Here is an 18,282-nt window from a genome sequence, read left to right as displayed (position 1 = left end):
GAGAAATCTAGCAGGGTGTTGGCTCATGATTGGTGTTAAGAAGGGAGTTTAGGCCTGGGTATATAGATCTGGGTCACCTGCCTACAAATGATATTTCGACCTATTGAAGTTGGTGCAGTTGCCCAATATTGGAGTCCATGGGAGAAGAAGTTCTGTGATATGGCCCCGGGAAACACTTATCCTAAAGCTAAAACTTAGTCTATCAGTTGATTTTCTCCTACCACAGGCTCGAAGTTAACTCCTCTGCACAACGCTTTGCCTAAGCAGCCAGAGCAAAGACCAGTTTTAGCGTCTGCTGAGCTTACAGATTATGTTTTGTTGTCTGACTCTGTTGCGTTTTGTTGTCTGGCTCTGTTGTGTTTTGTTGTCTATCTGGATTCTAAGCTTGTGAGTATTATTGTTCTCTGACCGAAGCAAGCATTATATAGGAAAGGCCTTGGGGTATTTCTGGTCATCTGAGAACCAGAGGAAAAATATTTATTTTATTTTTGTGGTAACCTTATCCTCTGGACCTAGGTGAAAAACAAATGAGAAATGAAAAGGGCCTGTGATTTGCTGTAGCACAGTAAGTCAGGCTATTTCTGGAGATTGTGAAAGGGAAGGATCAAGGAACCTGGGGATCACTGATGGTTCATCTTGGCTCATTTTTCAACCCATCAATTTTTTTTTTAACCAAAAATATCAATTAGAATGTGCTTGATAGAAAGTAAGTAAATTTCAGGGCAGGTAGGTGGTGCAACGGATAGAGCACTGGCCCTGGAGTTGTTCAAATCTGGACTCAGACACTTAACACTCAGTAGCTGTGTGACTCTGGGCAAGTCACTTTACCCCATTGCCTAGCAAAATTAAAAAAAAAACTAAGTAAATTGAGTATATTCTAGAAGAGCTGCTAAATAATTTCAGGGGAAGAAAATTTTGTTGAAATTTTTTTTGTTGTTGAATTTTGATCCAAACTTCTGATTTCAAGTGATGTAGGGAAACTCCCTACATTGATGCAGATAGGCAACTGGTTTATAATTTACTGTTTTAGGGAGTTGTGTGGGGCTATTGAGAAATTATGTGAACTAAGTGTCAGAAACAGAACTTGAACCCAGGTCTTGTTGGCATCAGGACCAGTGTTCCTTCTATCCATTATGCTATGTTAGTTCATATGAGAACATCTCCATCTATCCATCATGCAGTGTGTGCATGTGGTGGTGGTAGAAAGGAGAGGTATAGTACACTAAGGGGAAAGACAATGCAATCTAAAATTATCTAATTGTAAACCATATAGGCAAGAATTTCAGGTTTCTGTCCAGGTATCCAAATAGATCTTTTAGTATTTCCACTGACAGACTGTAAGCTCTTTGAGGTCACCTTATACATTTTTCTCCACAGTGGTGTGATAATAGATACTAAATTGTCTTTAAAATGATAAACTCAAGTACCTTTGTGAGGAAAAAAAACTATTACTATTAAACTATGCCTGTAATTACTATTAAAATATGCCTATAACAATGTCAGATAAAATCAATCAATAAATACCTATTAAGGGCCTACTGTGTACCACCTCTGTCTGTGTATGCTGTAATTACCTCTGAGAACACGAAAGATGAAAATGAAATGAATGGTCTCTGCTTTGTAGGAGCTTATAATCTAATCTCTTTATGTGTACATGTATACAAGTATGTACATAATATGTATCCAATAGTAGTGGGGGGAGGTCAGGAAAGGCATCATTTAAGAGGTAGCATTGTAGCATTTGAGATATGCTTCAAGGAAGCTGTGGATTCTAAGAAACAGAGGCAAGAAGGGAGGCCATTCCAGGTATGAGGGACAGCCTGTGCAAAAGTAGAGAGGTGGAAGATGAAATGTTGGGTGTGAGGAATAGCAAGCAGTCATTTGACTGAACCAAAGAGTGCTTAAAGGGGATAATAAAAATAAGCCCAGAGAGGTTGTTGGAAGCAAGACTATCAGGGGCTTTAAATGTCAAACAAATGAACTTGCATTTGATTCTTGATCTTAGGGGTGATAGGGAATTAGGTGGATTTATTGAACAAGGGAGTGACATGCTTATTAGGAATATCATTTTGATTGCTGTGTGGAAGACATTTTGATGGATTGGAGAGAGGACAAAATTTGAGGTAGGTGAGTCAAAAGTATTTTATAATAGTCCAGGTGAGGGATGAAGGCCTAAACCAGGGTGGTGACCATGTGACTGTGGAGAAGAAAACACAAGAGAGGAATGCTGTGGAGGTAGAATTCGCAAGATTTGCCAACTAATTGGTTATGTGGGGTGAGAAATAATGAGTAGTCTGGAATGACTCTCCAGTTGCAAACCTGGGTAACTGAAAGGATGGCAGTGGCTAAATGGAAATGGGGAAATTCAGAAAAGGGTTGCTTTTGTTGACTTTGAGATGCCTGTGGATCACCTCATTTGAAATATACATGGCGATGTGGGATTAAATTTCAGGAAAGAACCTAGGTCTAGATATATAGATCTGTGTGTTCTCTTCAGAGAAGTGACATTGAACCCATAGGAAGTCACTGAGAGAGAAAATGTAGAGAGAGAGAGCAGGAGAGGGCTCACGACAAAGCCTTGGGATACATCTGCAGGGAGGGCCGTAGAGATCATCTAATCCAGTCCCCTCTTTTTATAGTTGAGGAAAATGTACAGAGAGGTTAAGTGACTTGCCCACAGTTATACAGATAGTAAGTAGCAGAGTTGACTTCCAAGGGTTGTTTTGAAGATGAAATGAATGATATGTAAAGTTCTTTCCAAACCTTGAAATGATATATAAATGCTATTATTATTGTTGTTATTTTAATATATAAACCAATGAATCTCTTTATTGAGATTATCTACAAAATGAGAGACTGAAGACTACAGGATATCTAAAGCCCTTTCTGATTATAAAATTCTTTGGTTCTAACTGTGTTGATGGTCACTAATTGAACTTTTTAGTAAAATGCATCTACTTCCTTTTGTTTATTCTCATAGAGGCAGATTCAGTGTTGAAGAATGGCTCATTTTGACAATAGCCTCAGCCTGGAAGATGCTTTAACTGAAACACCACCAGAAATTGAGGAAGAGATAAAGCGGGACTTCATGAACACACTAGAAGCAGAGACATTTGATGATGTGGTGGGAGAAACCGTGAGCAAAACAGATTACATTCCTCTCCTGGATGATGATGATGGGAAAACTGGAAACCCAGAGTCAAAGAGCAAACCTCATTTGGATGGTGGTCAGGTTGAATGTAAGTTTTTTTAAGGCAAGCTGCCCTTTATGCACCTCTAGCCTTCTGTGGTATGACCATGAAGCACTGTTTTTTGGTTGTAATTATGGAGGCATTGTTTAAATTGAACTTTTAAAAGTATATTTAAGGGATTTTATTCCTCTGTGTCCAAGTTGACTTATCTCTATAACCAGGTACTTTCTTAGGGGCAGCTATGTGGTGCAGTGGATAGAGCACTGGCCCTGAAGTCAGGAGGACCTGAGTTCAGATCCGGCCTCAGACCAAACACTTGACACGTACTAGCTGTGTGACCCTGGGCAAGTCACTTTACCCCAATTGCCTAAAAACAAAAAGAAACAAACAAAGGTACTTTCTTCTTTTGGGAGCATTTTAATATATAGAGCTCTCTTTCATTTATTCTGTAGAAGAGTAGGAACTTCTTATCTGTAGTGATTTGTACTGTGTACAAGTAGATATACTTTTGGAGGGACCTTTAAACCAAACATTTTCCTGGAGCAGACTAATGCTGAAGTATTGTTTTAGACATGTAGCTTTAAAAAAAAAGTTTCCTTTCCCTTTTCTTGGAGCGCAAGTCGTATTATAAAATTTAAGCCCTGAAATTCCATGCCTACGGAGAGATTAATTTTATTCTCGAATACAGACGTCATTTGTTGTTCATTTTTGGAGTCTCCGAGTAGGATTAAAACAATGGATTATTAATACCCCTTTAGGGAAGGTCTCTTGGCTACAAATACGCATCTTTGTTCTTTGTACCACAAATCTCCTTTCTTTAATGGAGAAACGCTTGGAACTTTAAAATGAAGCCAGGCCCACGTAAATATTTTCTTCAAGAAAAGAAGTGTATTCTTCAGCAGGAAGCACAGAGCACTGCCTTTCTGAGTTTTGTGTGGAGTTGTCTGTGCTATGACTGTTGTCAAAGTAGGAAGAAAAGGAAATGGAGCTTGCATTTCATTTAGTTCTGGTTGGCAGGAACAGGGCTAGCCATTTTTTAGGGCTCTGCTGAATTCACCTTGGCCTTCTAAGGTAGAGAGCAATTTCCTGTCTTTCAGTTCTACAGGGGTCATGGTTTCCCACGAAGGCCCATAGCATCTATGAGGGGAACAGGATACAACCTTATGGAAATCCAGCAAGGCACACGAGTAGATAAAGCTGTGTGGTCAGGGCATCCCAGGATTTCTGGACTTGCCCTAATGTCCTTCGTCTCCTTAGGGAACAATCACTTGATGGCCAGAGCTACCTCTCTCCTGGCTATTGGCTGTTAAGGCCATGACTCTTATAGGAAGAGCCGTTCCCCAAGACCTATACAGGTCTTCCCTTTAGACAAGGCTGTGAGATGCTGCCCCATCTGAAGCCACAAATGGCTGTAAAGAACAAGGCAGAAAAATCTCTTAGGGGTTTCCCCCTCTCTAGTTCTAGGTGGCAGTAAAAGACAAGGCAGGCAGGCTCTTCCTTCTCCCAGCCAGCTCGATGAAGTCACACAGGATTCTTCTTCCTCCCCTCAGCAACTAGCAGCAGTGTAAAGTTTGTTTCCTCCAGCCAACTCCCAGGGGAGAGGAGTAGCGCAGGTGCTAAGTGCTTGCTTCTCTTAGTTCTGACTTTGGCTGCTTTTCTATAAAAAAAGCTGGACTGGGCTGGGCTCTTTTCAAGCAGCAGAAGGCTGTCTTGGGTCCTGCTCTGCCCCTTCAGGCTTTGCTGGGCTTGTCACCATCCTGTTTCTTCACCTGCCAATTTCTCTGAGACTGTCTGCTTCTAGAGTTTCTATTTGACTTCAAAGCAAAGTCTCCTTCTGTGAGCTAACTCACCTTTGTCTTCTAGTGAGAAACCAAAAGTGACATTTCTACTGGCTCTGCCACAAACAGCTACCCCTCATATAAGGAACAAAAATGCTAGTTCTCAGGGTTTTTCAGGTATCCACTTCTAACTTCTTTTAATAATCCTATTTAAATTATCCACTGAGAAACAAGACACTTTCTTTGCCTTCTGTAAGTATTTTTTCTTTGAGAGCTGCTTTCTTTCTCTGAGGTCCTCTCAGCACTGACTGAATTTTTACACCAAGTGCTTTTGTCCAAGGGTTTGTTTTCTCAAAGCTTCGCTTAGAATTTTCTAGGTTTCTTCCGATTCAGTCAGTTATAATGTATAAATAAAAAAGGATGCTTTTAAGTTGGTACTGAGCCATTCCTAGCTGCTCTTTGGGTATAATCTTCCAACCACTTTCATATCCATCCACCTGAAGTAAAACCTGTCGTGTATCTCTTGCCTACAAATTGAGCCTAACAGGCTTCCTCAAATACTTTGCTCATTAGATCTCAAAGGAATCTTGAAAGGTCCAAGGGGAGCAAACCAGTGTACTTCCTGGGCCATCTCATCTGTTTGGGGATTATAAGAAGCCATGGCAGTTATTGGCCCCTTTCTTAACTAAATTCTTGCTTTAAAATGAGAAGGTGAAATAGGTGAAAGTGATAGTAGTTGGAAGTGTCATGAGTCCCTGAGCAAATCCATATTTGCTCCTTATACTAATGAGAACAATTTAGGGCTAAAAACTTTTTTTATTTTAGTTTTAATGATAAAATTGGAATGTTAATGAGTAGGAAGATGACATGAACACTTGTCATTTTAGGTAAGATTGAGCCAAAAATACTAGGTGCCAGCATGAAATTGTCAACTTTAGTGACCTAGCATTGAGGGTGGGAAAGGGAGTTTTGGTATTACAAGAGAAAGGGAGTGTGGAGGTGGGGTTGGGGGGGAAAAGGAAAGAGTGACTCTGCTTGTCTGCTTGTTCTGAGCTTTATGTCCCGAGGGGACCTAATCTTTGATCTAGATTAGAGTATTTTTACAGTCTTGGTGCTGTTGGGTTTCTTATGAATGGGCTAAAAGGAAAGGGGGAATAATTGGGGAATGAATTATGCTTTGGTAAAATATGAAATGCTGTTAAGGGAAAACTTTCTATTCCCTTGAATGTGCATAATTAAACTTGTAAATAACCATCTTCTGTATTTGGTAGCGTCACCTATTCCTCTTGCTTTGAGCTTTGATTTTTTTTTTAAATGGCCTTGGGTGTGGCATGAAGAATTGTATTTTCTTCTATCCCCAGGACAAAATTTCTGTAAAGCATTTTAATTAGGAAGAAGGGATTCAACTTCAGGAAATTAATAGTAATCCAAACAGTTAGTGATATCCCATTTTCCCTCACCTCTCCCTGCTTTATAGCTGGCTAACCTTTCTAATAGGAATCATTAAAACAAAAGTGTCCACCAGAGGGTAGTGTTGATTCTGCTCTGATTGAATAAATTCAAAATGGTGTTCTCAAGCTAATACAAATGTAATGTTATAGTTTCCTTTCCCAAACATCTCCAAAAGGAAACCTTTATCTCTTTGGGAGGTTTAGAGCCTGAGACCACAGCACATAACCATCTTGTTAGCTACCTGCCATCTTGGTTCGCAGTCTTTCTGAAAGCCTTTTTTCTTTGTTTTCAGTGAAAACCAAATTTGAATCCCCTTCTACCTCAGAGAATGATAACAGGTATTTCTGTAATGCTTTAAGGTTTCCAAAGTTCTTGATATACATTATTTCATTTGAGTCTTATACCCTATGAGGCATGTACTGTAAGTTTAATTATCCTCATTTAATAAGGAAAGTGAGATAGAGAGAAATTAGGGCTTTTGCAGTCATACGTGTGGCAAGTGGGATTCAGGTTTTGGATTTGACTTCAAATCCAACACTGTTTACTATACAACATATCATCTCCCCAAGAATAAGGTCTGTTTTCAAAGCACATATGTTAATCTTAGGGCTATGTGTTAATCTGAGGCTGCTTTGTTTTCATGAAAAGGGGATTCATCAGGAAAATCATTCAAATAAAAAGGTCATGAATATCTTTTGAGCTGGATCTTGCTAGTAAATGTGTTTTATTTGGACTTAATCAGTTCAATTGATAGAGCAGCTAGGTGGCTCAGTGAATAAGTGGAATATTATTGTGCTATAAGAATTGACAAGCAGAATGATTTCAGAAAAAAACCTGGAAAGACTTAAACTGCTGCAAAGTGAAGTGAGCAGAACCGGGAGAAACAGTAACAGCAATTTTGTACGATGATCAATTGTGAATAACTTAGCTATTCTCAGGAATACAGTGGTTCAAAGGAGTTATGATAAAAATGCTGTCCACCTCTAGAGAAAGAACTAGTGGAGTCTGAATGCAGATTGAAGCATCCTGTTTTTCACTTTGTATATTTTTCATTGTTTCTTTTTGGTTTCTTTCTTCTTTCACAGTATGATTAATATGAAAATAGATTTTACGTGCTAACACATATATAACCTATATCAGATTGCTTACTCTCTTAGGGAGATGGGAGAGAAGGTAGGGAGAGAGAAAATTTGAGATTCAAAAATTTTTAAAAAAATGTTAAAAACTGTTTTTAAATGTAATTGGGAAGGAAATAAAATATTATTTAAAAAAACCCATAAGTTCATCCAAACATGAGGATAATAACCATTGTATTGGTATAGGAGATGGAATACCATCTATTCTGAATGGTAAATAGGTCCACTTAGCTGGAACATAGAGTACATGAAAGGACATGTTCCTTTCATGAAAGTTCAAGTATATCTGAAACATATGAAATAATTTTTGAAATAAAGGCCTAAGAATGATTGTGAAGAGCTGTAAGTACAAGCTAAGGAGTTTGTATTTTTTTCTGGAGGCACTAGGGCACCATTGAAAATTCTTGAGCAGGAGAATGACAGTGTGCTTCAGAAAAATTATTTTGGTAGCTTTGTGAAGGATAGAATGTAGAAGAGATAGCCTGGAAGCAGGGAGACAAATGAAGAGCCTGCTGCAGTAGTCTGTGAAAAAGGTTGTAAAGACCTGAACTGGGATGGTGGTTATGTGAATGGAGAAAAATGAGAGAGATGGTGGTGGAGGCAAAACTGAGAATACTTGGCAATTTGATGAGATGTGTGTGGGGTGGTGAGGGAGAGGGAAGAGTCTAGGATAATTCCCAGTGTGTGTACCTGAAGGTAGTGACTGAAAGGATTGTGGTATCCTCAGCAGAAAATTGGAAGTTGAAGATTGGGGTGATGAGAAAGAATACTGAATTCTATTAAGTTTGAGATAACTGGAACAGAAACCCACATGGAAACAACCAAGTAGACAGTTAGTAATGTGGGACTGTAGTTCCTCCCTTGTGCTGCCATCTCTACCGATTGTTTTTTTCCTGACCTCTCAATCACTTTTCGGTCCTTTGAAGTCTGCCTTTTGATTCCTTTGCTTCACTCTTACTGCTCTCTCCACAGATTCACAGTGATTTTTTAAATTGCCAAATTCAATGGCCTTTCTTCAGTTCTTATTTTCTGTGTAACTTTATGGTCTTCTTCCTCGTTGGATGATTTTTTTTTCTGTGCTTTTCTCCTCCTTTCCTTTACTACTTGTATGACTGCTTCTTATTTTGCACCCTGAGTCCATCACCTTTCTCTGTGGAATTATGGTTGGTCATTGTATTATTTAAATCTTTTGGAGTTATTTTTATTATTATTTTTTACTTATTATTATTGTATAAATTATTTGGCCTGTTCTGTTTTTCTTTATTTTACAATAGCTCCTACAAGTCTGTCCAGTTTTCACTGGAAACATTTCTTTTATCATTTTTTATGGCACAGTAGTATTCTATTACATTCTTATACCATAATTTGTTGAACTGTTCTCCAGCTGATGGGCACCTTCTTAGTTTTCAGTTCTTTGCTACTTTGATCTTTCAAGCACCAGTCCCATATTGCCAACCGTACACTGGACGTCTTCATTTCTATGTCCTAGGAACATATTAAACTCAACTTGTTGAATATACAACTCACAATCTTCCTTCTGAATGCGACCCCATTTCCTGTCGAGGGCATTTTAATCTTTTGAGTTATCCTTATCCATGTTTGTAATCTTGGCTTTATCTTACCCTACCAAGGCCTTTGTTGGACTTTTAACTCTCTCTCCCCTCTCCTCTCATAATCACTTGCTTTGGATTGTCAGTTCTTTCTGGTCAGCTTCTCGTGAATCCATGTCTTTTTATCTACTCATGGCAGCCACCCTTGTTCAGTTTCTTATCACCTCTCACGCTAGCTGTTACAACACTGTCAATTTGTCTCCTTGCCTGCAGATGCATTCTTCTCTAATCCATTATCCGTATTTGATATTTCTAAAATAGGCATCCAACCATATCATTCCCTTACTCAGTAATCTTCAGGGATTCCATGTTGTTTTAGGATAAGATAGAACCTCCTGTGTTTAGCATTCAGAGGCCTCCACTTTTTGGCTCTTCACAGAAACTTTTGAAAAGTTGATCATCTTAAAGCAGATTATACCAGCCTTGTTTTTCTCTTCAACGTATTTGATGTTATTAGAAACTGTCAAATTAGTCAGTAAAGTTGATAAGTTTAAGAATATTGTGTGTTAGGCATCACTCGATTGTTAAAATAGTAGAATATAAAATGGCAAAAGTAGCAACTGTATCCTCATTTTACATGTAGGACAACTCAAATATACATAAGGGCCCCTCTCCCTTTCTCCTCTCCTCTCCCTTTCTCCTCTCCTGTCCCTTCTTTTTCCCTCTCCCTTTCAATCTCTCTCCCTTGTACTTTGTCTCCTCTCCCTCTTCCGTCCCCCCCCCCCATTCCCTGTACTTACTTTATGGGACCAATAAAAAATGCATTAGGGATTGTCTCTTTTCTAGGTGCATTTGAATTTGGGGAGGGGGTAAGGAAAGAAGCATTGATTAAGCACCTACTATGTGCCAGACCCTCTGCTAAGTGGTTTACATATATGATGTCATTTTATTTGATTCTCATAACAATCCCATGAGGTAGGTGCTGTTACTATCACCATTTTAAGAAACTGAAGCAGATTGTTTAAATGACTTGACAAGGGTCACACAATTAGTAGCTATCTAATGCTTACAGAGCTTTCAGACTTTAGGCCCAGCGCTCTATCGATGGTGCCACCTGTGTCTAGGGATGAAGGTAAAATAAGAATGTGGTGTACTTCCCCAGCTTCCAGATGTCTGTATTACAAGCATTAAAGCTGAGTCTCACAAGGGTCTGGATCTGTGTGGACTACACAGGATCACAGCCAGAAAATGTATGTTTGTGGGGGTTGGGGGAAAAGGGAGGAGGGTAGAAGAAGTCTCTAATTTTGATCTCAGTGTTTTTTCCATTCTGCCATATTATTTCCTATCTGGGCTTAATTAAAGATAGAAGTGATAAAATTGCATGGGTTATTTAGATAGTTTTTACTTCTGAAGATTGAGAGACCTTGTCTGTAAACATCCAAATTCCTCCAAGGAACCGCTTAGAGTTACAGACAGCTCTTGCTTTAAGCAAATTCAACAGCCCACACTCCAACCCCTGGTGAGGGGGGTGGAGCTCCTGGAGGATAGAAGGAGGTCTGCTAAATAGTCCATTTAGATTGAGAACTAACTGTATAGAATTTCAAGTTGGTAGAGACATTAGAAGTCATCAAAGGGCCATTGAGAATAGCCTTGTAAATTAAGGGAAATCATTTTAGTTAGCTGAGAGATTTGTGATTTCACTAGTTTATAATTACGTATCTTGAACAAAATGGTAATCATATGTGTTCATGTAGATAAACAAAAGAGATCCACCAACCCTGTTAGTGGCTTTTTAATAGATGAAATGATAATATTTAGAAAGATGTAGATCATTACACAGTGGATTAGAGCATTTTTTTAGGGGGTGTAAATAATAATTTTGTCACTTCCATTTAGAAAAATTTTCTGTCATGTAAACCAATTACTTGAAGTAAAAAAGAGAAAACGCGGCTTTAAAAATTGCAGTTTATGAGAACTATTCTACTATATAAAAGAAAACATTCACAAATGTTAATGTGTTGGCTTTTTAGACAGAGCAAATACAGAAATGAAATAAAAAACTTAAATTTGTTCAGTACATTGGAAGTCAGGCAAAGCTGAGGATGCCATCGAAGTTTGAAGTCTAGTCACTTCATTTATGACATCGCGCATAGGCCTTTCCTTTTCATAGAATCCTGTGAGGAAAGCAGTTGACTGAAATTAATGAAATGCATTTTAACTTCTTGTCCCCTCACTCTTTGCCTTGGCAGTTTTGTTTTGAGGCTCTGTAATAGATTCTGAAGTGAGCATTCTGCTTTTGAACTTTTGCATATTACTCGATGTACTACTCTTATCTGTCTATCTGTTTTCATTACTTTCTTCTTTCTTTTGCTTCTGCGTTTACTTTTCTCCTGGAATGTCATTTTTTGTTGGAGCCAATGAGAAGGAAAACCATTAGAAGCAACTACAATTCCCAGGAGGCAGTGACTAAGCAGTGCTTCTGCTGGATCTTTGGTATCCCAGATTTTACTTTTAGCTCAGCAGTAACTCGTAAGAGCTCAGCCTTAGGCTAGGTGAGCACTTGATGATACCTTATGTTTAGATGTAGTCCTGTCATGCCTCTGTTCAAACGTTTTCTGTAGTTCCCTACTGCCTATTGAGTAAATTTCATTCTCTCCCCTTTGTCTGACATTTAAGGACCTCAAATCTGGCATCTTCCCCACTGTGCTCTTACCCCTAGCCTTGTTACCGTATCTCTCTTGCACTGCACGCTCCTATTCTGTTACTGCCCAACATCCCTAGGGCTTTTTGTGTGCCTTGACTTGCTCTCTTCTTGTACCTGGAATACCCTCCTTCTTTTCCTTTGCCTGTTAAATTCCTGTCTGTCCTTTAAAGCTTGGCTCAAGGGGGAAGTGCTTGCATGCCCTACTTCTGATTTGTGCTGTTGGAAATATCCTTCCCCCTAGGACCTTACAGCACTTTGTTGGCAAATCTCTGATTCTATTCACGTAACGTTGTATCTCATCAGTGTTATATTCCTCTGTATGCTGACTTGGTCATAGCTTTTTTACTAGATTTTAAGCTTCATGAGATTAGCAACTGTGTATTTAATAGAACTGTGTCATCCCCTGCATTGAGTCAAATAGCAAATCCCTCTTTAAAAAATTATTTATTTATTTTTAGTTTTCAACATTCACTTACACAGGATTTTGAATTCCAAATTTTCTCCCCATGACAGCATGCATTCAGATAGCACTTATTAAGCATCTGTTATATTCCAGGTATAGTGCTTGGTGCTGGGGATACAAAGAAAGGCTAAAGACAGTCTCTGCTCAAGGAGCTCATAGTCTAATGGGAGAGACAACATACAACTATGTACAAACATCATGTGTGTGTATGTATGAAATAGATCTATAGCTATCTATATCATAAGTGAAAAATTCAGAGTTGCCCTGGAAGGAAGACTCTGAGATTAAGGAGGACTGGGAAAGACATTGAATTCAGCGACCTGCATATTGTAGGTGCTTAGTAATTGAATAAATAAACGAAAAAGTATTTATTGAGTGTTTACTATGTACCAAGCATTACGCTAAGAATACAAATAGAAAAACTGATCTACTTCTGTTTCCTGTACGTGATATTCCCTCTCCCATCTCTCTGTACCTTTGCACAAATTGTTTTGCCTGTCTGGTACTGCCCTTTGCCTTTCCTCCTCCTGTATAATATTTAGTGTCTGTGGGTTCCGCTTATGTACCACTTCCTACATGAGAGTATTTCCTAAACCTTTCATTTTTCAGTATTTCTTCCTCCCATCAGTTATGGTTACTTTTTAATTACTTACTTGTGTATGCATTGTTTTCCTCCAGGTGAATGTAAATTCCTTGTGGGCAAATGAGTATTTTTTGGGGGGTCTTTATCCCTAGTTTCTTGCACATAAGAATTTAATAAATGCATATATCTTCTATATAAGACCTTTGTCACAGAACTGCAATGTAAAGATTTATTACCTGTTTCCTTTCTAACTTTAACTGCATTTGTAATGTTTGTATAAAACTTTTCAATTTTATATAATTAAAGTTGTTCATTTTAATTTTCTGTGATCGTCCCTATCCCTTGCTTGATCATGAACCCTTTCTCTGTCCATTGATCCCCAAAGGGTAATTTCTTCCTTCTCCATTTTGTTTACCATATGACCTTTTATATGTAAATCATATTTCCGTTTGGAATCTATGTGCTGGTGTAACTCTAATTTCTAACAGACTGTATCCAGTTTTCCCAGCTTTCGTTGTGGATAAGTGGTCACTTACAAAGTAATTGGGGGGTTCTTTGTGTTTATCACACATTAATAGACTACTGGATTAGTTTGCTTCTGTGTTTTATGTATCCTATCTGTTCCACTGATCAGCCCCTTTCTTTTTTAACCAGTTTTAATCAACAGATTGTTTTGATGATTCTTGCTTTGTTGGATAGTGTGCTGTCTGGTACTGCTAGGCCCCTTTCTTTTTTTACTTTTTGGTGAGGCAGTCGGGATTAAGTGACTTGCCCAGGGTCACACAGCTAGTAAGTGTCAAGTGTCTGAGGCCACATTTGAACTCAGATCCTCATGACTCTAAAGCTGGAGCTCTATCCCCTGCGCCACCTAGCTGCCCCTCTTTTTTACTTTTTTAAAAAATTGTTTCTGTTGGGATTCTTGACTTTTTGTTCTTCCAGATGTATTTTATTAATTTTTCTAGCTCTACAAAATAATCTTGTGGTAGTTTGGTTGGTATGGCTCTGAATAAGTAAATTCATTTATATAGCATTTCATTTTTATATATTAGTTCTGCCTATCTATGAGCAGGTAATATTTTTCTTAATTGGGTCTGTATTTATTTCCTTAAATATTTCCTTATTTGTACGGTTCCCTTGTCATGATATTCTCTTTTTTCTGTTCCTGTTCTGTTGTACAATCTTTATTCCATATTTGCATGGCATTCTCTCCTTGCTTCTATCCAGTTTCAACTCAGATTTGACCTCCTACATGAAGTCTTTCTGATTCTCCAAGCTGCTATCCATCTCCTCCTTATCAACACCAAAAATATCTTGTATTTTGTTCCATGGGTTTATGTTTATCCCAGTAGAACACGCACTCTTTAGGGTAGCTTTTTTATCTTTCTCTTAGTATCCCCAGCAGTTAGTACAATGCCTGACATGTAATAGGTCCTTGTTGAGTGTTAATTTTATTTGTTCTTGAATGTTAACTCCATAGCATGAAGAACCTCTCCTTCCCCATACTACTAAGAGAATGTTTGTTGGCCTTTTTTGGTTTGTTTTCCCAGATGAAAGTCCTCTTTTAAATTTGCGGAGGATTTCAGTAATTTAAACTTTTCTTAAGTGCCTACTATTATGCTCTAGGTAATGTGCTACCACCTATGAGTGCTGTAAAGATGAAATCTGATGCAATTCTTTCTCCTGAGGAGTTTATTATATGTTCACTGGGTTGATAATAGAGAATACAGATGGACTCTATGGTAGAATGGGAAGAATGCCAAGGAGAGATGCAGCCATATTTGAGAAATCTGAGAAAAGAGGAAATGCATTTAGGGAAGGTTTCCTATAGTTAGTGATAGATAGGGCAGCACTTGAATTGGTTCCTGTAGCAGAGACAATAACAGAATCCATTTAAGTAAGTGTAAGAATGCATAATAAGTAAGGGGATAGACAGAGAAGAGATAGTAGGATGAGAAAGGTCTGTGAGGAGCAATAGTGAGTGTGGTGCTTAATGAGCGTGGAGTGTGTGGAGTGCTGCGAGAGGTTTTGAAAGCTAGGTTTGAGATATAGTACATCTAGCAGTGGCCATAAAAATCAAATGATTCTTATTTTTTATTAAGCAGATACTTAATATAGTGTCATGTAGTGCTGTGCTGTTAAATGTCTCATGTTATATGCCTTAATTATGTCTCAGTTCATTTGTAGGGTGTGTCTTTATTCTTAGGAGTTGTATACTGAAGCAATTCTGATATTGGTTAGAAACTGGTGTGGAAAAGAGGAGATTTTGAATAGCCATTTGAAGAGGTGGTAAAGCGGCTTCCAACCTGCTTTATTAATAAACAAAATCATCACACAGTTGTTTTTAATGCTCCATTAAAGCAGGTCAAATTGGTTTCGTCTCCTGTGTGTAGAACATTTGCATATCCTGTCACAGTTTAGTAGTGCATAGAAACAAAATTGTTTCCTACTAAGTTAGTGGAAATGCTGATTTTAATTACATACTTGAAGGGAAAAGTGAGGAATTGGTGCGTTCATATGTATATGTAAATATATTTCGTTGTTGTCTTTTTGGGATTTGCAAGCCTAGCAGAAGGAAGTTAGTAGAGTTTTTGTTTTTAAAATGTAGTATTAAAGCAGGATAGACCCAATACCTGGGCACCACACAGATAGTACAGTAGTAGCACTACAGATTCTTATCATTTTCCTTTATTAAAAATGCAGACTTTGGGGCAGGTAGGTAGTGCAGTGGATAGAGCACCAGCCCTGGATTCAGGGGGACCTGAGTTCAAATGCGGCCTCAGGCACGTAACACAATAAATTATTAGCTGTGTGACCTGGGCAAGTCATTTAACCCCCATTGTCTAGGCCTCCCCTTCCCCCCCCAAAAAAAAGCAGACTTCAAGTAAGTAATTTGTTTGAGATGTGTAAACCATTTTAAGAGAAAACTAAATAAATTTATTCTATTTTCTGCACCCTCTCTATAAAACTTTATTTAAATCAAAACAAATTGAAACCTGAACCCTTAATTTCCCACCTCCTTGTCTGCTGAGCTGTCCTATGAGTCATGCCTTTTTTTGAGCTAGCTCAGAAATAAATTTTTAATGAACTGAGTTGAATAATTTTTCTGGCTAAAGACATTATGCTACCAAATGGCCTTTGAAATGTGCATTCTTTTGATCCTTTAGCTAGATGAATTACTCTGTTGCACTCAGAGAGAATTAGAAGTGCTATTGTGTGATTCAGGCTCGGATATTGCATTTAAACCATTTAAAAATTGTTTTTGGTTTTGACCAGTTTAGTTTACAAGTGACAGGGAAAGGGATTACAAAAATTTAGCCATCTTTGCTTTAGCTATTTTTTTTTAAGCTGGGAAGTACTAGATACAAGTTGGCATTCATAGTATGTGAAGGTAAAGGAGGTTTTGTTTAATCAAAGTCTGGCAATTTATCAGCATCTTCCTGGTTTAGGACCCTGTTATTTGGCACTTTCTGTTCTGCCTTATTATTTTTGAATGTAGTAGAGTGAAAGGATTAGTGATGACCTTATAGGAAGTATTTTTGTTATTTGTTTTATGACTAGAAGACTTCTGGTTGTCCAGTGAAGATTACTTTATTCCAAGGTAAAATCTTGTATGTTACATATTATTAGAGTTTGTTCTAGACTTGTATTTATGTATGGGAAATGTTTTTGTGTCAAGATTTGTGCAACACATGCATAGGTTGGTGGAATTTGCAGCATTTTAAATAGTAAGTAGCCTTCTAGAAGTGGTCTGTGAGAGAGGTGGTGATGTGGTGGTAATAAAAGGGGTGTGTGTGTGTGTGAGTGAGAATTTAATATTAAGATTGTAGTTGCCTTCTTAACAATAACATATTGGGAAGTATGGGGAGGTGAGGAGCATAAGAGGGCTTTGAAGGTAGTTGGAGAGATTAGAGAGCGCTATAGAATTTAGCTTTTAGGGAGCAAGCCTGAAAATTGTTTGGCCCTGATGGATTGAAAGGAAACTCACTGAGATATCCCTTAGGGAAATGATACAAATTGGTGCTTAAAAAATAAAACAAAAATGAGAACTGCACCGTAATTTCAAATAATGCTCTAAGAACAGGTTGTGCTGCATTGGCCCACAGTGGGTTGCGCTCCCAAGGGAATTTAAGAAAGATTGGCACCCAGTGAGCTATGTTTATGCAGTAAAGAAACAAAGATACTGTATGCATTTATCACATTATACATGCTAGCCCACTCTCTCCTGTCAATCAAATACATAGTGATACCTTTGATGTTAAATTGCACTAGCACAGGTGCTCTTGCTATACTCCTGTTTATGCCTCATCAAGAATGGGTGCCATTTGTCACTTTGCTGATAGAGGAGATAATTTGGCCCACATGTCTGTGGTGGTGTGTGGGAATTTAATGGAGGGGTTGTGCTTGTTGTTCAGTCATTTTCAGCTGTGCCTGACTCTTCATGACCCCTTATGGGGTTTTCTTGGCAAAGATACTAGAGTGGTTTGCCATTTCCTTCTCCAGCTCATTTTACAGATGATAAAACTGAGGCAAACAGGGTTAAGTAACTTGGCCAGGGACATACAGCTAATAAGTGCCTGAGGCCCCATTTGAACTCAGAAAGATGAGTCTTCCTGACTCTAGCCTGACACTTTGTCCATTGTGCTATCTAGCTATATATGCTGTATGTTTTGACTACCTTTGACAGTAGAAGCCTTAAAGATTGCTTTTTCAGTGATGGCAGTGAAAACTTGGAATTATTTCTGGGGAAGATTATAGAAGTTTTCCCTCATATCGTTTTAAGAGAACACTGTGAGCAGAAAATAATATCCCACAGTAGCAAAACAATTTTTATTGTCGTTGCCCTGTGAGATGAGTAATGCAGATATTATTGTCCCCATTTGCTGCTGGGTAAAGTGAGACTCGGGGTGAGTTGACACGTCCAAGTTTATACAGATGATATCACATCTGGGTTATGAGCTATTATTTCTTTAGCCTAAGTTTCTGTGTAGAGATCTGTTTGAAGTCAGGTTGGCTGTTTTTTTGCAACCCTTTTAATATGATTATAAGAACCATTTTCCTCATACTTTCTGAAGCATGAAGTGTTCTCTCTCTCTCTCTCTCTCTCTCTCTCTCTCTCTCTCTCTCCCCCCCCTTCCTCGTTTGAGCAAATTGTCTTGATAACTTCAAAAGTGGAGATAGAAATTTATCTCCAAAAGTTAAGATGTTTTCAGTTCTATCCTATAATAACAATGGAATTTGAATGGAATTCAAATTCCATAGCTTTTTGCTTACCCTATTGAGAATAATTTGGGGGTATGGGAAATAAAATTTCAAAAACAACCTTTGATAGATGTTACAAAGATGAATGAGGATTGCTCCAGTTGAAACTTGGTCTTATCAATCAAAACTAAAAGCTATGAAATTATAGTAACACTGTCTCTGCAGA

The 18,282-nt window shown here is 38.2% G+C and overlaps 1 protein-coding gene across 8 annotated transcripts in view; it reads left to right on the top strand.

Annotated features, from left to right (window-relative positions):
- MAP4 (microtubule associated protein 4) overlaps positions 1 to 18,282 on the top strand; it is a 245,428-nt gene that overhangs the window by 91,386 nt on the left and 135,760 nt on the right. For all 8 annotated transcript variants that reach the window (XM_078152460.1, XM_078152459.1, XM_078152462.1 and 5 more), the window contains one exon: positions 2,981 to 3,239. In XM_078152460.1, coding sequence (XP_078008586.1) covers positions 3,002 to 3,239 — 238 coding nt within the window. In that variant the 5' untranslated portion in view covers positions 2,981 to 3,001. The remainder of the gene's footprint in view (positions 1 to 2,980; positions 3,240 to 18,282) is intronic.

Source organism: Phascolarctos cinereus, unplaced genomic scaffold (assembly GCF_003287225.1).
Source record: "Phascolarctos cinereus isolate Bilbo 61053 unplaced genomic scaffold, phaCin_HiC Scaffold_4;HRSCAF=312, whole genome shotgun sequence".
Classification (NCBI taxonomy): Eukaryota; Metazoa; Chordata; class Mammalia; order Diprotodontia; family Phascolarctidae; genus Phascolarctos; species Phascolarctos cinereus.
This window is presented reverse-complemented; position numbering and strand designations above follow the sequence as displayed.